Source organism: Chrysochloris asiatica, unplaced genomic scaffold (assembly GCF_000296735.1).
Source record: "Chrysochloris asiatica unplaced genomic scaffold, ChrAsi1.0 scaffold00315, whole genome shotgun sequence".
Lineage (NCBI taxonomy): Eukaryota > Metazoa > Chordata > Mammalia > Afrosoricida > Chrysochloridae > Chrysochloris > Chrysochloris asiatica.
Genome location: NW_006408833.1, coordinates 1400642 through 1423099, shown reverse-complemented (window position 1 = coordinate 1423099; position 22458 = coordinate 1400642). Strand labels below are relative to the sequence as shown.

General features: G+C 38.5%; 1 protein-coding gene across 3 annotated transcripts in view; it reads left to right on the top strand.

Moving 5' to 3' along the window:
- The window catches only part of PHF8 (PHD finger protein 8), a 143085-nt gene that overhangs the window by 79362 nt on the left and 41265 nt on the right, over positions 1-22458 (top strand). Inside the window, exons 13-18 of one of the 3 annotated variants that reach the window (XM_006875252.1) lie at positions 846-1148; positions 1885-1985; positions 11689-11867; positions 12354-12439; positions 12947-13077; positions 13676-13986. In XM_006875252.1, coding sequence (XP_006875314.1) covers positions 846-1148; positions 1885-1985; positions 11689-11867; positions 12354-12439; positions 12947-13077; positions 13676-13986 — 1111 coding nt within the window. Of the gene's footprint in view, positions 1-845; positions 1149-1884; positions 1986-11688; positions 11868-12353; positions 12440-12946; positions 13078-13639; positions 13987-22458 lie in introns of all 3 variants that reach the window. The other 2 variants (XM_006875254.1, XM_006875253.1) reach the window with 2 other exon arrangements.

Below are 22458 nucleotides of genomic sequence, written 5' to 3'. Positions count from 1 at the left end.
TAGTTTGTGTTGTGTGCTTCCTACTTCATTTTCCTCCGCTCGCATAACTTAGAATTCTTCAGGGTTTAGTTTAAGGCCCACCTTTTCTTTGATTCTTCTCACTTAAATCAATCTTGTTTACATAGAACTTAGGGCTTGTTGGAAGAGAACAGAAATATCAATCATATCTAGCCCAGTGGCTTTCAATATTTTAAAGCAATCGAATCCTTTTTTCAAATGAGATCTTATGTGGAAGCCCAATATATGTGACAAATTTAAGTATAGCTGATTTGAGTGAGATAAAGGTGGGAAGCCTAGAGTTGCACATGTTCCTGTTTTCTGCCTTCCATCTCCCTCTAATCCTCAGGGCTCCTGAGAAGCTCAAAGGGATCACAGAACATCTTTGAAACTACTTGTACAGCCTAATTCTTTTATTTTACAGCTGAACAAACAGAATTCTAGAAGTAGTCAGATGTCTTCCTGAGGCTATATATCTAGTTAGTATCAGAATTAGGACTCTAGAACTTTTCTTCTTTCAAATCATGTAGTCCTTATGATTTGAACTATACAGTTTAGTACTAGTCAACTTTTGTCTTACGTCAGCTCTTCTTGGAGTCTTTTCTCCAGTTGTGACAGTAGAGCCAGGGCTTTTCCTTTGCTTGTCTTCTCTTTACTTGCCAATGGCTGAGTAAAGAAACACCATCCAGTGAATTCTCAATGATTCATTGTGCAATAGCTGTGTATAAGTAGCCCATCTGTAAGCCACTTTCATTGCAGTACTTCCTATAGCAGGCAGATCTCTGCCCTTAGAATAGAGATAACCTTTGAGTAAGTTCTAATCCCCTTGTGTACTAACACTCTTGTAGGATATCTTCCAACAGAACATTGGGAAGACAAGCAATATCTTTGGGCTGCAGAGGATCTTCCCAGCTGGCTCCATTCCCTTAACCAGGCCAGCTCATTGCACTTCAGTATCCATGTCCAGGCTGTCACTGCCCTCCAAAAGTGGTTCAAAGAAGAAAGGCCTGAAGCCCACGGACCTCTTCAAGAAGGCAGAGCGAAAGGGCAAGGAGAGCTCAGCCTTGGGGCCTGCTGGCCAGTTGAGCTATAATCTCATGGACACATACAATCATCAGGCACAGAAGACAGGCTCTTCCCAGAAAGCAAAGGTGGGTGCTGACCCATGGATTCAACCCAACCCTTTTGGGTCCCTTGAAATAGCAGGGTATCAAATGGACAGGCTATTCTGTCCTGTTCCCACCTCCCTTATGTCCTCTGATGTTTGGCTACCAGTCTCACTCAATTATCAGGCATTTATTGAGACCTTTTTTATGCTGTGCACTGTGATAGGTGCTGTGAACATAGCCATATGGAGGCTTACAGGTTGGTGAGAAAGATAATAATGAAAGCAAATGAGTTTAATGAAATGTGGATGCCACAGTTAAGGATGTGTGTTGGACCCTGAGATACAGGGGACTAGTTCTATCCCCTTAGGGGAGATGTCCAGGAGTGATACTTGAATTTCGAAATGCTGAGAGGGGGGTGACAATTGAGAACATAATGTATGAGTCAGGTTGGAATGTTGATCAGATCCTTGAGAAAATTCTTTCTCCGAGGCCTCCCCCATGCCATAAGACAGCGGTACCCTTCATAGGCATCTAAATATGCCCCCTTCATACCTCTTCTAAGGGAATGTTTCATTTGATAGATGAGTTTCCCTGAGCTGGTCACAAATGATTACAAAATCAGCCTCCTGATTTTGTAATCATTTAGGTGGGAATGGGGGGTGGAGTAGCAGAAGACCTGGTGTTTTGACAGATTAACCAGTGAAACTGGAGGGTACTGGCTATTTTGGTTCATGTGGGAGTACCAGACAAGTGACAACTGAGCATCCTCCTTCTGCAGTTCATCACTGGTACCTGCTTGAATGACTCAGACAACGACTCACCAGACTTGGACCTTGATGGAAATGACAGCCCACTGGCCCTATTGATGTCTAATGGCAGGTGAGGTGGAGAGAAAGAGAATAGTGATACAGGAACTGTCAGTGGCAACATACTGCTAAGACGGGGTGTGGAAACAGGACTTGGGTTGGGACATGGGTAGGGGAGAGGCTGTATTTAGGGGACATACAGGAAGTCCCTTGGTTATGAATATTTGACTTAGACTATTGTTAACTGCCATCAAGTCAGTTCTGACTCATAGTGACCCTGTATAGGGTTTCTGAGGAGCATCTGGTAGGTTTGAACTGCTGACCTTGTGGTTGCCAGTCCAGTGCTGATCCTACAGCATCATATCAAGAGTCCTTACTGGCTCCTCCTTGTTATGTAAAATTGGCCTCACTTTGAAACCAACTCATACTCAAAACAAATTCTTCATCACAATCACTTTCACATGCTGCATGTGTAGCTTTTAAATCATTGAAAAGGGTTCAAGTCTTTTGCACTAAAATAAGGCTAAATAAGAACCATATGCACCTATTTTGACTTACCTACAAATTCAACTTAAACACATATTTCATAACCCCGGGACTGCCTGTACTTAAATATTGGTAGATATCATCGCTTAGTTCAGAAAACCATGGTAGGGTTTGGATGGGTAAGGGGAGAGGTCTGTAATCTAATTGCTGAAAGATCTTGTATAAATTCTAGAAATATCGACAAGGCAGTGGGTCAGAACCAGTGGCAGAATTCAGATTTAAGAGCATTAGATTTTTATATACGATTTGACCTTGCAATTTGATTTTTAGGAGTTCATTTTGCAGAAAGTTTAGCACAGTTAAGTAAAAAGAAATGTTCAATGTTCATTGCATCATTATTTGTAATAGTAATTGGAAATATTCAAATGCTTCTCAGTGAAGGTTGAGTAAAAAGCATATAATAAAACCGTTTAGTATCTATTGACAAGGAAAGATGTAAAAGATATATTCTTAAGTGAAAACATATGTTGAAAAATAATATGTGGCAATAGTGCTATTATTATTATTTTTTTTAGTTTTTATTGTGAACTGAGTGATAGTTTACATGGGAAAACATTGACTTTACACCATAGTTTCATTGCAATGATTACAATCTCCTCCATGCATCATCATTCAACATTTGCTTCCATTCCCTCTGTTTTTTGTTGATATTTTTGTGTGTTTTTTTTGGGGGAGTGGGGGGGCGGAGACGTACACAAAAACATTCAGGAATATATAATAGTTTAAACAACCAAAGGGCACATTCTGCAAGCCTGCCTCCTGGCCGCCAGCACCCAGTCCCTCTCTTTCCATGAGTACAGAGTCCTCAGCTGTTCCCTCTCTCCATGTCCTCCTCATTTCTGCCTCCATCTCTGGTGTCACTGCTTCTCTGGATAGGGTCCCACATTCTGCTTGTGCTCTTCTCCCTTGATGATGGTCCTAGGGTCCTCTGTTTCTGGACTGCAAGATTACTCCCCCGTTTTTGTTACAAAACTTCTACCTTTACAGTTGTGACAGTCACAATTAGTCATGATAACAGTTACTCAATATTGAATCATAATATCCCCATCTCTTTTTACCAGACCCATCTAGACAAGATGAAAACTATTCAGTGGGGACTCTACCTTCCCCCACACACTCTTTAACTAAACTCCCTCTTGAGAACTTAAAAGCCACTCACTTCATGCCTTTATCACCCCCACTCATTTTAGGTAGCCAATGTCTAAGTTGCCCGTCCCTATCAACTCTGCATACAGAGTTGAAGACTCCTTCCCTCTCAGTTGGTATTTTGAGGTAATACATCCATAAGTATGGGTCAAGTTCTTCAAATTGTAGCAGTTTACAATTGTTTCGTTTTTCAGATTTTTTTTTATCTTCTTTTAGTTGAGTTGTGATCAAGCCATCAAAGCTAGGTCAAATGGGTACTATGTACAAATTTGGGTGTTCTTGTGCATCTCCCCTCACTTCATATCAGCTGGACACTTCACTCTCAGCTCTAGGCCTCCATGGCTATGTCCTTGTCCATGGGCTCAGAAGTCCCCAGGTCCCACCACGCTTTGGACCAACCAGCCCTTCCTCTTCTCTCTGTCGTCTCCAGGGTCACCTCTTTTTGGAATGGGAAAAATATGGATCTCTTCTATGGACCTTCAGTAAATTGGCATAGACAACTGAGCACCTCTGTTGCTGCCTCAGTTTGTTAAAAGATTTCAATTTTTTTTTTTTTTTTTTGTCAATCCTGGATCCTTGTTGTTCGCAGTGCCTTCAGTATAGCTTGGATGTCTTCCGTCAGTACCATTGATTCTTTTTTTTTTTTAGTATGATTCTTGATCATAGGCTACCTTTTGAAATGAATGGTTGATCGATCCTTGTCCAGTGGTTTTGGTACTATTAACTGTGTATTCCTTTCATCTTCTTTTGATGCTTTCCGCATCATTGAATAGTTTGCCCATAGAATCCGTCACTATTTCAAGTTGAGGCTTGAATTTTTTTTTTTTTTCTTCTTTCAGTTTGAGAAATGGTAAGCCTGTTTTTGCCCTTTCCATTTTCTAACGCCAGGTCTTTGCACATTTCATTGTAATACTTGACTTTGTTTTCTTAAGCTACCCTTTGAAACTTTCTGTTCTGCTCTTCTACTGCCTCATTTTTTCCATTCGCTTTAGCATGTCTATGCTGGAGAGAAAGTTTCTGAGTCTTGTCTGACATCGATTTTGGTCTTTTCTTTTTTTCCTGTCTTTTTAATGACCCTTTGCTTCCTTCATGTATGATGCTCTTCGTGTTATCCCACAACTCTTCTGGTCTTCGGACTTTAGTGTCTAATGCATCAAATCTGTTCTTAAGATGGTCTCCAAATTAATTTATGATATATTCAAGTTCATATTTTGGTTCTTGTGGACTTGTTTTAATTTTCTTCAGTTTCATCCTGAACTTGCATATGAGCATTTTATGGTATGTTCCAGTTTTCCCCTAGCCTTGTTTTGGCTAATGATATTGAACTTTTCCACCATCTTTTCCCACAGGTATAGTCAATTTGACTTCTGTGAGGTCCTTTTATGTCCTGCCAAATTCTATCATGTAGTCTCTGGCATACCAATGCCATATTTTCCAGTTATTGATCCTTTCTCTTTTTTTCCAACCTTTACATTGCAATCACTAGTAATTATTAATGACTCTTAATTGCATGTTTCATCAGTTTCATACTGAAGAATTTGGTAGAATTTTTCAATTTTATCTTCAGTGGTTAGTGAGAAGATTTTATTAATAGTAGTAGTAGTAACTGGTTTCCTTTGTAGGCATTTTCCTATCACAGAGAGCCTTGTACTGGAATTTAAAAATCTTGTGATCACCCATCTAAGATATACCTATTGCTCTCTACTCATCAGAATCAAAAGAGTAAGAATGTAACTAAAATTTCTGAGAAGAGACAAATCTACAGGGCTAATGGCTTACTTAAGCCAAGATCTCATCTGCCCTGAGACCATAAGAACTAGATGGTACTTAGTTATCACACCTGACAGTCTAATCAGAATAGATGGTCTCTGGTAAAATGGAAGAAAAATGTAGGACAAAACTTTAATTCTTAAAAAGCCCAGATTAGCTGGATCAGTTGAGACCAGAAGATGATTCCCTGAGACTATTGACCTAAGGCATGCTTTACACCTTGAACTGAGAAACTATCCTCTCAGATCACCTTGTAGCAAAATAGCAGAGTGGCACACAAAATAAAGGATATTATCCATAAGAATGATGCTCTATTAAAAAATCATCTGTAAGAGACCAAAAGTTACACATGTGCTCTAAAGCAAAGACAAGAAGAAAAGGAGGCAGGGAAACTAGAGTACTGCAAAAGGAATAGCCAGAACACAAAGAGAACGCTGATACATTGTGAAAAATGTATTAATGTCAGTGAGCTATTGGCATGGAAATTGTCAAATGGGAATGCAACTTATATGAACTTTCACTGAAAGTGTACTAAAATAGTATTTTTTAAAAAGAAAAGAGAAACTTTACTTCCCCTGAGATTGAGTATAAGACAAAGATATCTACTTTTACAACTTCTGTTAAACAATATTATTAAGAATTACTGTATCAAGGGCTATGTCTGAAAAGATGGCTTTTTATTCTGTTTGCACAAAATTAGAATAATCAGTTTGGTTTTTAGTCTTAAATAACATTGGTTTTCAAAATTTAAAAAACATACAACTTTGTTTAAAAGAGCAAAAAAATGGGCAGAGGACATGAAAAATGTCTCAACAAAGTGGCAACAGACTTAATGCAATTAGCTATCATTCCCTCAAAGATGGCAAAAATTTAATTAATTGAAAACAACAATTTTTAGAGTTGATGATGAGAAATTAGAACCCTCATCCATTGCTTCTCGGAATGCAAAATGGTACAGCCGTAACACACAGACTGGCAGTTCCTCCAAAACCTAGAGGTAGAGCTGTTGTGTAACCAAGCAATTCCATTCCTAGGTATATACACTGGAAATCTAATACAAGTGACATGACCAGATATATACACACCCAAAGTCGTTTGAACCACTAGGGTGGCAGTTCAAGCTCACCAGCTGCTCCTCAGAAACTCTATACAGGGTCACTATGAATTGGAACCGACTCAACAGCACTTAACAACAACATGTTCTCCTAAGTACTCTTCAATAGATGAATAGATAAGTAGAATGTGGTACATATGTACAATTGAATATTCCTCTAATCTAATTGCCATCGAGTCTGTTCCAACTTATAGCGTGTCTATAGGACTGAGTGTGGTGCTATGGGTTAATGTGCCAGACTGCAAAGCCATTTGCGCTATAAGGTCGGCGGTTCAAGCTCACCAGCTGTTCCTCGGAAACCCTACATAGGGTTGCTATGGGTTGAAACCGACTCAACGGCACTTGACAACAACAACAAATAGGACTGAGAGTAAAACTGCTCCTTATGGTTTTTAAGACTGTAAATCTTTATGGGAGGAAACAGCCTCATTCCTTCTGCTGCAGAGTTGCTGGTGAGTGTGAATCATTGACCTTCCAGTTAGCAGTCCAATTAATGGCCCACTGTACCACTAGGGCTCCTTGAGTAATAAGATTACAAAAGGAAAAAATATATATACAGATTGGAGAAGTAAAATGATCTCTTTTTGCCAGTGGCTTGATCCTATTCTTAGAAAATGACAAAGATTCCACAAGAAAACTATTAGAGCTAATAGAGGAATTTAGCAAAGTTGTAGGACAAATGGTCAGTTGGGTTCCTATACACAAGCAATGAGAAATCTGAAAGAAAAATTAGGGAAACAATTCCATTTTCAGTAGCATATAAGAAAATACCCAGAAATTTGACCAGAAGGGCATGTAAAATGAAAACTATAAAACACTTGAAATTTTAAAAGATTTAACTAAATAGAAAGATGTTCCATGTTCATGTAATGAAAGATTCAATATTGTTAACATGTCAATACTATCCAAAGCCATCTATACATTCAAGACAATCCCCTCAAAATCCCAACAGCTATTTTTTATATAAATGAAGAAACTAAGCCACATCTTTGTGTAGAATGGCAGAGGTCCCAAATAGCTTAAGCAGTGTTGAACGAGAAGAACAAAGTAGAAGGCTTCATACTTCCTGATTTTAAAACATACACAGCTGTAGTAAACAAAGCAGCTTGATAACTGACATAACAATAGGCACATAGATCAATGGAATATAATTGAGAGTTCAGAAATAAACCCACAAATATATGGTCAACTGATGTCCATTCATTCATGAAAGAAGAGTCTCTTCATTAAATGGTGTTGAGAAATCTGTAGGAAAAGGAAACAAGATCCATCATATACTAAAAAAAAGAAATAGATTAAAGAAATAAATATGCAAAGTAGTCTTAAAATTAATAGAAGAAAATACAGGGGCATTATAGATTGAATTGGAGTTCTGCTGTGACTGCAAGGTTGCACCAGCTGGCAGCTCCTAGGAAACCCCATACAGGGTTGCTATGAGTTAGAACCTACTCGATGGCACTTAACAGCAATAACATACATTGAATTATGTCCCTGAGAAATGTGTTGCAAATCCTAACCTAGATGATTATGATCTCATTTGAAAATGGGTTGTCTTTGTTATGTTAACAAGGCAGGGTTAATGTGGGGGCATATCTTTTGAAATAAAAAAGAGATAAACTAGCCATCAACGGAAAGATGGGATAAGATAGATGCCAAGACACTTTGAAATCTCCAAGTAACCTGGAGGCAGAAGCTAAACAGACAAGAGAGAAAGCCTTCCCCTAGACCTGGCACTCTAAATTTGGACTTCAAGCCTCCTAACTTGAGAAATAATTTCTGTTTGTTAAAACCGCTGCAAAAACCATGGAAGGACCATGTCTTAGTTCCACTGGCTTCAAAAGGGGGCAAGCGAATCCAATTCCTGTGAAGTGGAAGTCAGACATGCCTCTACCTTACATCCTTCTTTACCCTATTCTGAGACCACTATCCTTCCACAGCACTCTTTACTTCACATCCGGATTTGATAATCCATTGTAATGGCCACACAGAACTCATAGAAATACTTAACCATTATGGGGTTTATTAGGGAAGTAAACTGGTTACAATTCAAGATCAGAAAACAACTCAGGATACAGCAGTTTTCCAATCAGGAATACCTTTTCTCCATCATACTGCTGGCATGCCTCACTCTTGTCTTTGGCCTCTCAGTCATATGGTCCCTTGGCCTCTGCCCATCTCAGACAAGTGTTACCAAGTTCTTTTAGCCAATCTGTAAATATCCAAAGGGCACATTTTGCAGACCAGCCTCCTGCTTGTAGGCACACAGCTTTACATATTGCTGCCTCTGCCACAGCCTTTCCTGTCACCACTTTTCTGGGTAGGGATCTCACATTCCACTCACGTTCTTCTTTCTTGATAGTCTTGGTTCATCTGCTCCTGCTTCTGAGATGACTGCTTTTAAACCTAGCTTGATGGCAAAACTAACCAATCCTAGTCTTAGAGTCCTACATACCGTATTTGCACGATGTCACTTAATCACTTGGTGGGAATTAAGAAGACCTTGGATAGAAAACCCACATCAAGTAAATTCAAGGTACCACAGTTGTCTATGAGTATTCCTGTTGTAGCAGAACTCGATAATTTAGATAAGGCCTAATTTTTTAACAACGAATTATCTAATATAATCACAAAGAGAAAACAACAAAAACAAAATTAATCAGACTTCACAGAAATGAAAAATGTTTGCTAATCAAAAGACTTTACCAAAATGTGAGAAAACAAGCTACTGACTGGGAGAAAATCTTCAGAAGCCATATACCTGGTATAAATCTAATAACCAAATACAAATATATATATATAACGCTTTGACAACTGAACAAAACAAGTGAACACAATCATAAAATAGGCAAAGGCTTGAAAGATACTGCACCAAAGAGAACAACTGGTAACTTTGCTCTTGAACACTTTTAAAAAGGTCTTGTGCAGCAGATTTGCTGTCTCCATGAATGTTGATAGTGGATCCAAGAAAAATCAAGTCTTTGACAACTTCAATCTTTTATCCATTTATTATCATGATTGGTTCATTGGTCCAATGGTGAGGATTTTTGTTTTCTTTACATTGAGGTGCAACCCCTACTGAAGGCTGTGGTCTTTGTTCTTCATGAGTAGGTATTTTAAGTCCCCATCATTTTCAGCAAGCAAGATTGTACCATCTGCATATTGCAGGTTCTTCAAATTCTGATGCCATGGTCTTCTTTATATTATCCAGTGTCTCAGATTATTTGCTCACCATAGATATTGAATAAGTATGATAAAAGAATACTATACTGGCACATACCTTTCTTGGTTATAAACCATTCAGTGTCCCCTTGTTCTGTTTGAATGACTGTCTATATACGGGTTCCTCATGGAGGGCAGTTAAATATCCTGGAATACTTATTCTTTACAATGTTATTCATAGCTTGCTATGCTACATGCAGTTTTTGCATAGTCAATAAAGCACAAGCAAACATCTTTCTGGTATTCTTTGCATTCAGCCAAGATCCCTCTGATATCACCAATGATATCCCTCATTCTACATCCTCATCTCAATCTTTGACAGTTCTCTGTCATTCTGTTGGGTCATCTCTCTTTGGAATGGACAAATATGGATCTTTTCCAATCAGTTGGCCACGTATCTGTCTTCCAAATTTCTTGGCATAGATGAATGTGTGCCTCCAGTATTACATCAGTTTGTTTAAAGATTTTAATGTGTATTCCATCAATTCCTTAGAGCTCACTAGTGCCTAGGATATCGATCCTAGCATTTAATTTTTGAAACTGCCATTTTTTTTAGATTCTTTATTCATATATTCCATGTTCCTATTATTAAAGAATGTCTACAGCTATTTATCCTCATTTTGAGTTGTGTCCCATTAGTAAGTGAAGGTCTAGATAGCTTTAGTCCATTTGCATTATCATGGTCAACTCTACTTTGAGGAGGCAGCTCTTCCCCAGTCATATTTTGAGTACCTTCCAACCTGGCGGACTCACCTTCCAGCACTATATCTGACAATATATCTGAAGCTGCATATGACCAAACAGTTCCACTGCTAGGTATGTACCCAAAATGAAATCAAAGACTCTAACACAGACTTCTACTCCAGTGTTCATTGCAGCAGTATTCACAATTGCCTGAATGGTGGAAACAACCTAAATGTCCATCAACAGATTAATGGGTTAACAAAATGTGATACTCAGCAAATAGGAAAAAGTCTTGATATATGCTAATGTGTGGATAGGGCTTGAAGACATTATGCTGAATGACCAGTATTGTAAACTTCAGTTACATATTAAAAAATAGAAAAGGCAAAGTTTTTAGTGTTTAACAGGAGCAGGAGAGCTTGGGGCAAAAGGCAGTTATTGCTTATGGAGTTCTGAATTTCAGTGTTTGATGATGGAAAAATCACATTCATTATGAGTAAAATAATTTTTAAAAAGAAAACCTTTTTCATTTTCCCAAAACGTTTCGAACATGGATAAACCTGTTGGACGTTGTATTGAACAAAATCAGACAATCACAGAAAAACAAATGCTGTATATTTCCCTGTAACAAAATAAACTGATTTAAAAATAGTATCACCCATAAATACTGTGCTCTGGTAAAAAAAAAAAAAAAAAAATCGTGTATATGAGACCCAATAATCAGCAATTATTTTAAAAAACAAAAATGATTATATAAAGGGATAGGGAAACTAGATTAATGGGAATAAACCACAACAGAAATAATGAAAATTGCGAAAAATGTAACCAATGTCACTGAGCAAGTTGTGTAGAAATTGTTGAATGGGAACCTAAACTGATATGTAAAAACCTTCACCGAAAACACAATAAATATAATTTTTTAACAATTTAAATAAGATCAAGTATAAATTTATGTTGTTAGGTTCTGTTGAGTTGGTTCTGACTCATAGAGACCCTGTGTACAACAGAATGTAACACTGTACCTGGTCCTGTGCCATCCTCACAGTTGTTACATTTGACCTATTGTTGCTGCCACTGTGTTAATCCAAATTTCAAGATTTCAGATTTGTTTTGGCTAGGCTAAATTCTTTGCATATCCACAAACATTTTGGAATCAGCTTGTCAATTTCTACCAAAATGCTGAGTGAATTTTGATAGGGATTGTATTGGATTTGTAAGTCAATTTTGGGAGAATTGTCATCTTAACAATATTGAGTGTGGCTATTTATTTTTATGTTCTCTTTCCTTTACTGCTCAGTACCAAGAGGATGAAGAGCTTATCCAAGTCTCGGCGAGCCAAGATTGCAAAGAAGACAGACAAGGCTAGACTGGTAACAGACCAAGAAATGGAGGATGAATTTGACCTGGATTCAGAAGATGAACTACACATTGATGAGAGATTGGAAAAGGAGAAGACAACCCTGATAATAAGACCAAGTGTGTCTCTTCTTTCTCATATCTGCCCACTTCACATGTTTTGGCCCCCTTGTTAGTCTCCAAGGCCCCTTGGTGGTACAGTGGGTTAAGCATTGGGCTGTTGGCGTCAAGGTCGGTAGTTCAAACCCACCAGCCTCACTGTTGGAGAAACATGGATTTGTCTATTGCTGTAAATATTTACAATCTCGGAAACCCTAAGGAGCATTTCTACTGTATCCTGTAGGGTTACAATGAGTCAAAACCGACAAAATGGCAGTGAGTTTGGTTTTTGTGTTAGTCTCAGCCTGTTAATATCTAATTTCCCAGGCTCTGTAGTCCTCTGTCATTTCTTTATTCTAGAGATTTATTTATAAACTTACCCTAACCTTACAAAATGAATTAACTGTGGTCATTACTTTTATAAAATAGTCTTAGTTTCCTTCCACTAGATGTTTGACTTATATGCTGATCTTAGCTTCATAACTAATGCATTTCATTTTTTCCCAGAATTTCCTCGGAAGTTACCCCGTGCAAAGCCTTGCTCTGACCCCAACCGAGTTCGTGAACCAGGAGAAGTTGAGTTTGACATTGAGGTAAGAGCCTATTTGTATTTAGCCTTGTGCTTATTTTGATCACAGAGACATGAGGCAGATTGTTACTCATGTTAGAAGAAAAAAAGAGACATTCTGTGCATTCAATTCTTAAAATATTTATTAAGGGACAGATTGTGTCTTGAATGATGCTAAGCATATAAATGAAAGATTATAGTATAAGAAAAAGCAATATAATTTAGCAGAAAGAGTATCATGCAATGTACTGTGTGACACTGTACAAATTATTTAACCTAACAACCTCAGTTTCCTTCTCCGTAAAGCGGGAATTGTAATACCTACTTTGGCACTATAGAATCAGCACTGGACTGCGAATCAGAGCCGACTCAATGTCACTTAACACCACCACCATACAAAGATGCTATGGAGATGAAAATACTGTTACTTGGTACTCAGAAGCTATTAGTATAATAAGTGAGACTGTTAACCCTGTACTAGGTTCTTACCAGACCAACCTTGGGCTGAGTTGATACCTTTTTTTCCCAACAGGAGGACTATACAACAGATGAGGACATGGTGGAAGAAGTTGAAGGCAAGCTTGGGAATACTGGAGCTGGTGGAATTCTTGATCTACTCAAGGCCAGCAGGCAGGTGGGGGGACCTGACTATGCTGCTCTCACGTGAGTACTGACTTTGATCTCCCTTTCTGGACCAACAGACAGCAACCTCCACCCCTCAAGGGCTAGGTCATCCAGTCAGCCATTTAAAATGACAAAACTATTCAGAATATTTGGGGTGAAAGAATAAGGTAGACTGAAACCTGTCTTGAGGAACTTGAGATTGGACAGTGATAGAATGTATAGACTTTTTATAACCTGAAGTCTTCAAGGAGAATGTTGTGTACTTTGGAAGTTGGAAAGAGGGGATGGAAGAGCCATGGAAGGGAAACTGGGCCTTTTCTGAGTTACTAAAAAGGAAAGAACATAGCATGGGTGAACAGGGTACTCAGAAAGAGCCAAGGGCTTCAGCTAACACCTTTCTTTTTGCCATCTTGACTGCAGTCTCTGGAGAGGCTTAAGGCAAGAAAGACTGACTTTTTGATGAAAACATATGATACAGTCTTTATCCTTTAGCTTAATTTCTGATTTTCCACCTTGGTTGGTTCTCCCTTTTCCACCCTAACCCCTGCAGCTGTTGTACCTCCTCTGACTATTCTGATGACTATTTTCCTTTGGTAGTTAGAGAACTACCCTCAGATTTCTCCTCTCTCCCTTGCAGTGAGGCCCCTGCCTCTCCCAGCACTCAGGAGGCCATCCAGGGCATGCTGTGCATGGCCAACCTACAGTCCTCATCATCCTCACCAGCTACCTCCAACCTGCAGGCCTGGTGGACTGGGGCGCAGGACCGAAGCAGCGGGAGCTCCAGCAGTGGGCTGGGCACAGTGTCTAACAGTCCTGCTTTCCAGCGCACCCCAGGGAAGCGGCCCATCAAGCGGCCAGCATACTGGAGAGCTGAAAGCGAGGAGGAGGAGAACGCCAGTCTAGATGAACAGGACAGCTTGGGAGCATGCTTCAAGGATGCAGAATATAGTAAGGACACCTGGTCCCTTGGGTCCAGGCCAGCAGAGCTCTCTAATCACAGTTTCAATCCCAAACCCAAGAGTCGAAGACTCTTGTTCATCAGTGAACAAGCAAAGGCCTGATGTTATGCTGCCTGATATTTAATTTCTGTGACCCATATTTTCTTTATATATATTTTTAATTGTGGTAAAATATATATATATATATATATATATAAAACAAAACAATTAAGCTATATTTTCTTAATCTGTAAAATGGTGATATTTCACAGGTTAGTGTAAGAATTGTAGATGATTCTTGCTGAGCACCTGGCATAGTGCCTTGTTTGTTGGATGCCCTCAAGAAATGGTTGTTTTTGTTGTTAGGTAGCTATTATAATTAGCTGTTGTTGTTAAGTGCCATCAAGTCAGTTCTGACTCATAGTGACCCTGTATAGGGTTTCCAAGGAGCAGCTGGTGAGTTTGAACCACCAGACTTTTACCACATCAGGACAGAATAATTAGCTATTATTTATTTATTTATTTTTAGCATTGTCCAACCTTTACTGCTGGTGATTCTTCCCTCCTACCTGCTCTACCTTCATCACCTGTTCTATGTTCTGTGTGCTCTGTGTCAGCCAGTTCATTCCTTGCAAAGGTTTCTATGTCCTTTCAGTGGACTTTTTACATTTAAGATTTATTGAGTATTGATGACTAATGTAGAATTTGTTTTATTGTTATTTTTGAAAGTTTATAAATATGGATAAATGTTCATTGACCAAAAATTAGAACAATACAAGATAAAACAATAATTTCCCCTGATGAACACCCATCTCCCTATGAGCCCAAAGGTAATAAATGCTGTTATCAGTTTGATGTATACCTTTCATTTCTTTTTTAAACTTTTATTATAAACTGAGTGATAGTTTATAGGGCATATCATCAGTTTTACACTCAACCAGTCATACTTCGTTTCACTGCAATGATTATAATCCCCTCCATGTACCATCAGTTAACAGTGTTTACTTCTGTTCACTACTTTTTTATATATATACACAAAGCACACAGAAAATACATATTCATTTAAACAACCAAAGGGTACATTTTGCAAGCCAGCCTCCTGCCTGCAGGCACACAGGTACACACACTTCCTCATTCCATGGGTCTAGAGTCCTCAGCTGCTCTCTCTATGCCATCACCTCTGCTTCTATTTCTGTTGTTGCCACTTTTCTGGTTAGGATCCCACACTGCTCATTCTGCTCATGCCCTTCCTTCTTGATGGTCCTAGGGTCCTGTGTACCTGGAATGAAAGATTAACTACTGCCCCCTTTTTGTTTCACATCTTCTACTTTTTCAGTTGTGATGATCGCATTAGTCATGATACCAATTACTTGCTATTGAACCAAAGAATCATATCTCCATCCTCCCACATCCCCTTTCACCAGACCCATCTGGACAAGAGGAAATCTATTCAGTGGGTATTCTACCTTACCCCCTTCATTCTGAAACTAAGCATATTCTTAAAACCTGTAAGCCAGCCACTTCGTGTCTTTATAGCCCCCATCTTTGGTAGCCAGTGTTTAAGTTACCCTTACCTATCAAACCTGTGTACGAAGGGGACAGACTTGATCCTTGATGGGAAGAATTCTTCCCTGTCAATTGGAATTTTGAGCACCTAAATCCATAAGCAAAGGTCAAGTTCATCAAATTGTAGCAATTTATGCTTGCTTTTTGTATCAAACTTATTTATCTTCCTCTAGTTGAGTTCTGATCAGCCAGCCATCCATGCTAGGTTAAATGGGTTAAATCTGCAAGCTTGGGAGTTCTTGCATGCCTCCTGCATTTCAGACCAGCTGGCCGCTTCACTCTCAGCTCTAACCCCCAGTGGCTAGGTCAGTGACCATGGGATTGGGAGTTCCCAAGTCTCTCTAAGCTCCAGACCAGCCAGCCCTTCCTCCTGTCTCTCATCTCAAGGTCGATGGGTATCTATGGAACGTAGTCGAATTCAACCCATGTCTTCATTGCTGCATTTCCCTCACTTCCACTCAAAGTAGACCAAGATGTCACCAATGAGCTTACAGGCCTGTTTGTGTGTTCCCTTTCTGTCTTGGAAGGGGGTTTACCCTGGTGGGCTGATTTTTCTTGCTTCGCTGGCTCCCAAACAAAACAGCTTGCTTGTTCTTTCAACAGCCAAAAAGTCTGCTTTTCTTTTCCTTTTTTTTCTTCTGGTCTTTTGTTGTTGTTGTTGTTGTTCCAGCACTATTTATTGAAAACATTTTCCTTTTTCCAATGAATTATATTGACACTTTTATGGAAAAATCAAGTAACTGTACATCAATGGCTTTATTTCCAACATCCCATTCTATTCATTGGTCTATTTGTTCATGCTTACACCAATATGACAATGTCTTACTTACTGTAGCTTTATACGAGGCTGAGTCAAAAATTATCTGCACTCTGGCGGTAGAATTTATTTTAATCAACTTCTAAAGAAGACAACTGCATCATTTTTTGGCATAATCTCCTTGCTTTTCAATACACTATGTCCATTGGTCAGCAAGCTTTCACATTCCCTTATTAAAAAAATGTTTTAGGCTGAGCTTCAAGTCACCAATGCGCCGCTGCCTTCACTTCTTCATCAGAGGTGAATCTTTGCCCTCAAAGGGCTGCTTTCAAGGGACCAAACAGGTGAAAGTATTAGTTTGGGTAGGTTTCCACACTAGCTGCTACTTCCTTATCCTAGCCAGCAAGATGAGGGAGTTTCTTTTTTTTTTCTTTTTTTTTTAATGTTTTATTGTGAACTATGTGATAGTTTACATGGGAGAACATTAGCTTTACATTCATCCTATTGTATATTGTTTCATTGCGATGGTTACAATCCCCTCCTTGCATCATTACAATCCCCTCCCTGCAAGCCTGGGCCCTGGTTGTCAGCACACGGCCCCTCTCCCTCTCTGGGTCTAGAGTTCCCAACCGATCCATCTCTCCACGTCGTCATCTCTGCCTCCATCTCTAGCATCACTGTTTCTCTGGTAGGGTGCCTGCACTCTGCTCTTCTCTCTTGATGGTCCCAGGGCCCTCCGCTCCTGAACTGCAAAGTCAGTCGCTCCCCTCCTTTTGCTATGAAACGTCTACCTTTACATTTCCAACCCTCACAGTTAGTCCTGATAACAATTATTCACTATTGTACCACAAGAGACCTATCCCCGTCTCCTTTCATTGGCCCTGCCCAGACAAATTGGATACTACTCAGTGGAGATTCTACCGTCCTCTGCACCCTCTGGATCTAGGCTCCCTCTTGAAAGCTTGTAAGCCAGTCACTTCTTGCTTTTGTAGCCCCTCACCCTCACCCATTTGGGTAGCCAATGTCCAAATTGCCCATCCCTGTCTACTCTGTGTATGGAGGGGGTGGGAATGATCCTCGCTGTAAAGATTTGTTCCCACTTTTGAGCTACCACATCTATAGGTATAGGTCAAGTTCATCAAATTGTATCAGATTATTCTTTTTTTCCTCTTCTTTGTTCTTCTAGCTGAGCTTTGATCATCCCATCATTGAAGCCAGGTCAAGTGGGTATTATCTGCAAGTGTGGGTGTTCTTATGCATATGACCACTCTTCTTATCAGCTGGATGCTTCACTGTAGTCCTCTGTGACTATGTCACATACTCTGGGCCTAAGAGTCCCCAGGTCTTGCAACACTGCTGGGCAACCAGGTCTTCAACTGGGGTCACGGGAGTCTATTGAACGTTGTAGGGCTTAGCTTGCAGCTTCATTGCTGTTTTTGCCTCACTTCCCCTTATAGGTGATGAATGTTGGTCACCAATCAGAGCGCATGTCTGCTCATGTATTCCCTGGTCTTTCTTTTAAGAAGTACCGTCTGTTCCTCTAGGTGCTCCAGGCTGGTCTGCATGTCCTTTCAAGTGGGAATGCCCCACCTCTGAAGATTCTGAGTGGGAATCATGATTCCACCTAAGGCCCCATATTCTGCAGAGGCTTAACAAATTCTAGTACCCCTTTTAGCTAATCTAATCAAGTCACAGCCTGAAGACAGGCTCACCTTTTATTTTCATTTATTGTGTTTGCATACACACTGTTGTATTTTGCTTGTTTAGTGAGTAGGGTATCTTTTAGCATCAGTACATAGAAATCTATCTGTTATATAGTATTTTATAGCATAGATGAAAGAGCATATATATAACCATTCCTTACTGATTAACGTTTAGGTTGTTTTATTTTTTTTTCTGTTATTGACATGTTAAAGTGAAAAGTCTTATAAATAAATAACCCTTTGTGTGTCAATATTTATCTCAGGTAGACATACTTACTGGGTTGAAGAGTATGTACAACATAAAAGTCTCCTCTAAAAGGTTCAGTATATAAGCAGTGTATGGGATTACTTGTTTTCAAATAGCCTTAAAAGCAGTAGATAATTATAAGCCTGTTTAGTTTGTGTCAATCCAATGAACAAAAAAATGTGCCTCGTTTTTGTTTATCTGTTTATTGGTTATTCTTATTTCTTTCCTGTGACGTACCTTTTCAATATTTTGTCCATTTTTCTATTGGGATGTTTAGTTTTGTAATTGATTTGTTGGAGTTCCATATAAGTCAAAAAGTATTGCTGCAAAATCATAGAAACCTTTATAAATCCAAAATGTTGTTTTTCAACATATGTCCCATCTAGGTCTATATACTTCTGAAGGTGGTGTTTTCATCTCTCTAACCCTTCCCTGAAGAATTCTCTTCTGTTGTTATTCTTAGGTGCCGTTGAGTCAGTAGCTGTCTTCCAGATTTCTTGGCATAGACATGTGAGTGCCTCCAATACTTCATCAGTTTGTTGAGACATTTCAGTTTATATCCCATCAACTCCTGGAACCTTGCTTTTCACCAATACCTTCAGTGCAGTTTTGGCTTCTTCCTTCAGTACCATCAGTTCTTGATCATATACTACCTCTTGAAATGGCTTAACATTGACCAATTGTTTTTGGTACAATGACTGTATTCTTTCTATCTTCTTTTGATGCTTCGTGAGTCATTCAATTTTTTGCCCATAGAATCCTTTAGTATTTCAACTCAAGCCTTAAGATTTTTTTTTCTCATGTCTTTCAGCTTGAGAAATGCTGAGCATGTTCTGACTCCAGATGTTTGTACATTTCATTATAATACTTTGTCTTTTCTAGCTGCCCTTTGAAATTTTCTATTCAACTCTTTTCATCATTTCATTCAGTTGGTTTAGCTTCTCTACATTCAAGAGCAAGTTTTGAAGTCTTTTCTTATATTCATTTTGATAATTTCTTTCTTCTCTTTTTAATGACTTTTTGCTTTCTTCATGTATTATGATCTTCCCATCCCACAACTCTTTTGGTCTTCAGTCATTAGTGTCTAATGTATCAAATCTGTTCTTGAGATGGTGAGATGTACTCACCTTCTAGGCTCTTTGTTTTACAACCATGTCCAAATGGCAGTTTTGGCATCCTCAATGGACTTAAATTGTGTTTCTTTTAAATGTTCTTTTGAGTTTTAGTAACAAAAAGAAGTCTAAAGGGGCAAGATCAGGGGTGTAGGTTGGATGGGGTAAGATTTCTCAAATAAATTATCCTAGGACAGCCCTGGTATCCTCAAAAAATACAAGCCAGTGTTTTGTGGTGATGGAAAATAAAACAATTCCTCAATGTTACTTTCTTGGCCTTTTTACCACTAGTGATGTTTTTTATTTTCTTAAAACATTTTCTTAATAATTCCAATGATTGTCCTTGCCCTTTAGACTCCCACAAAACAGTTGACATAACATTCTGAACACCTGTTTTCCACCTGGAATTTCCTGAATTTAACTGTCCCAGCAGATCCCCTTGGAAGCTACTGTTTCAGTTGGACCTTTTATTTGAAAGACATCCTAACAAGACTAAGTATATTACTGACAAAACAAAACAGTCATTCACTGATTGCAGAGATGTGTTTAAACATGTTTTGTTTAGAATAAACTTGTGCATGTATGAACTAGAACCATCATATAGTCCAGATTTGTTAGAGTCTTTAAAAATATATTTTGGATATGTTAAAAAATAATTTCTACTAGTCTGTTGCTTGTATTCTATTTATGGTGTCTCTTAGCATGTAGAAGATTTCATCATCTTTATCAATTTTTAATAATTTTTTTATTTTATGCTTTCTTTAAACTTTCCTACTTATATTTATACATAAATCCTGCATATAATTTAAAAATTTAGCTCTATATCTGAATTAATGGGAGGTAAGAATCTAACTTTATTTATATTCCACTTGAGTATTTATTTACACCAACACCATTTATTAGCTCATTCATCATTGTCTTCCTGATTTGAAGATTCTACCTTTGTCATAAACTAAATTCTTGTATGAGGGGGCTTCAAAAAATATGTGGAAAAATTCTCTTATTTTTCAATTCCAAATTTCCATGAACTTTTTGAAGCCCTTTCATATATATGTGTACTTTGTTTTTTTCTGTATGCCCAGATCTATTTCTTAGTAGCTATGTGACTTGGGCAAGCTTGTTAAACCTCTCTATGCCTCCTTCATAAGTTTGTTGTGAAGATTAAATTATTTATTATATGCTAAGCATTTACAACAGTGCCCAGCACATTTCAAATGCTGTGAAAATGTTATGTATTAGTAATATTGTTCGATTCCATGAAATCAATTTGTCTCTTTCTGTGGCAATACCATGTAGGCTTTGTTTGAGGTAGGGCAAATCCCCTATGCAGAACTTGCTTTGGATTCAGGAGAATGCAACCACTCCGCAAGCCCATCATTTCTAGGCTAATTTGTAATTGGGCCTTAGGGACCTTCCAAGCATCCCACATCTGTTTCGGTCTTCAGTCATTAGTAAAGACATCTGTACTTGGTTTAACCAGTTCGCTCATAACAAACAGCTACTCAGCCTCTGTTTGCCTCTTCCCCTCCTGCCTTTGCCCTGTAACACTGGAAAAGAAATTTAACAAGCAGAAACCTCCATACTTTTCTTATTTTCCCAGATTTTCTAGTCTATTTAGCTTTTACTCTTGCCAATGAACTTTAAAATCAGCTTGTCAAATTCCATGTAAACTCCAATTAGGATTTTTTATCTGGATTGCATGACATTTGTAGATTAATTTATGGAGACTGAAATCTTTTCATCAGAGGCCTCTGCTATAATATGATGTATGTATTCCTGAAAAACCTCATGTTCTGTAAATGTACATACTAAAAATAATAGAGCCTATAAGAAAACGTATTTCATTATGTGTATGTACCAAAGTTTGTTTATTCATTCTTCTGTTGATGGACATTTAGGCTGTCTCCATCTTTTTGCTAATGTGACTATTGCTGCGATGAACATCAGTATGGATATATCTATTAGTGCCCTGACTATTATTTTTGTGGATATATACCAAATAGAGGGATTGCTGGTTCATATGATATTTCCATTGCCAACTTTTGAGGAAGCGCCATACTATTTTCCTCAGTGGTTGAACCATTTTACAGTCCCTCCAGCAATGTAGGGAGGGTTCCAGTCTTTCCATACCCTCGCCAGCATTTGTTGTTTTCCTGTTTGGGGGACTTTGCTTTTAATGTTGGTGTGAGATGATAATATCTCAGTGTTGTTTTGATTTGCATTGATCGTTTGGTTAATGATTATGAACAGCTCTTCATAGTTGTTGGCTGCTTAAATATGGTTCTTGGTGAAGTGTGTGTTTATATCCTGTGCCCATTTTTAATTAGGTTGTTTTTCTTAGAGAAGTTTCGTTGTTGTTGCCATCGAGTCGATTCAAACTCATAACGACCCTACATAGGGGTACCAAAGAGCGGCTGGTGAGTTTGAACTGCCGACCTTGTGGTTCAAACAGACTTTGCGGTCTAGTGCTTTATCCCACAGTGCTACATCAGGATATTAGAGAGTCCCTTGTCTGACATGTCATTGCAAAAAAAGTTTTTCCCAGTCTGTGGGTCTCCTTGCCTTTTTACTCTTTTGGTGAAATCTTTTGATGTACATAAGTGTCTAATTTTTAGGAGGCCCCAGTCATCTGTTTTGTCTGTATGTTTTTAATAATCTTTGATAGTGTATTTATGCCATGTGTATTATAGCCCATAAGTCTGTCCCTGTTTTGTCACTGATAATCTTTATAGGTCTGAGTTTTATATTTAGATCTTTAATCCATGTTGACTTTGTCATGTTTCATTCTTTTACAAATGGATTTCCAATTTTGTCCGCACCATTTGTTGAAGAGACTATCTTTTGCCCATTTAATATGATTTGATACTTTGTCAAAGATCAGCTGACTATATGTGGCTGGATTTGCTTCTAAGTTCTCAATTGTGTTTCAGTGATCTATGTATCTTTCATTGTACCAGTACCAGGCTTTTTTTTTTTTTTTTTTTTTTTACCAAATTTTGAGATCAGAAAATGAGAGATTGCTACCTTTGTTCTTCTTAAGCAATGTTTTGCTTATCTGAGATCTTTTCCTTTCCATATAAAGTTAGTGATCAGTTTT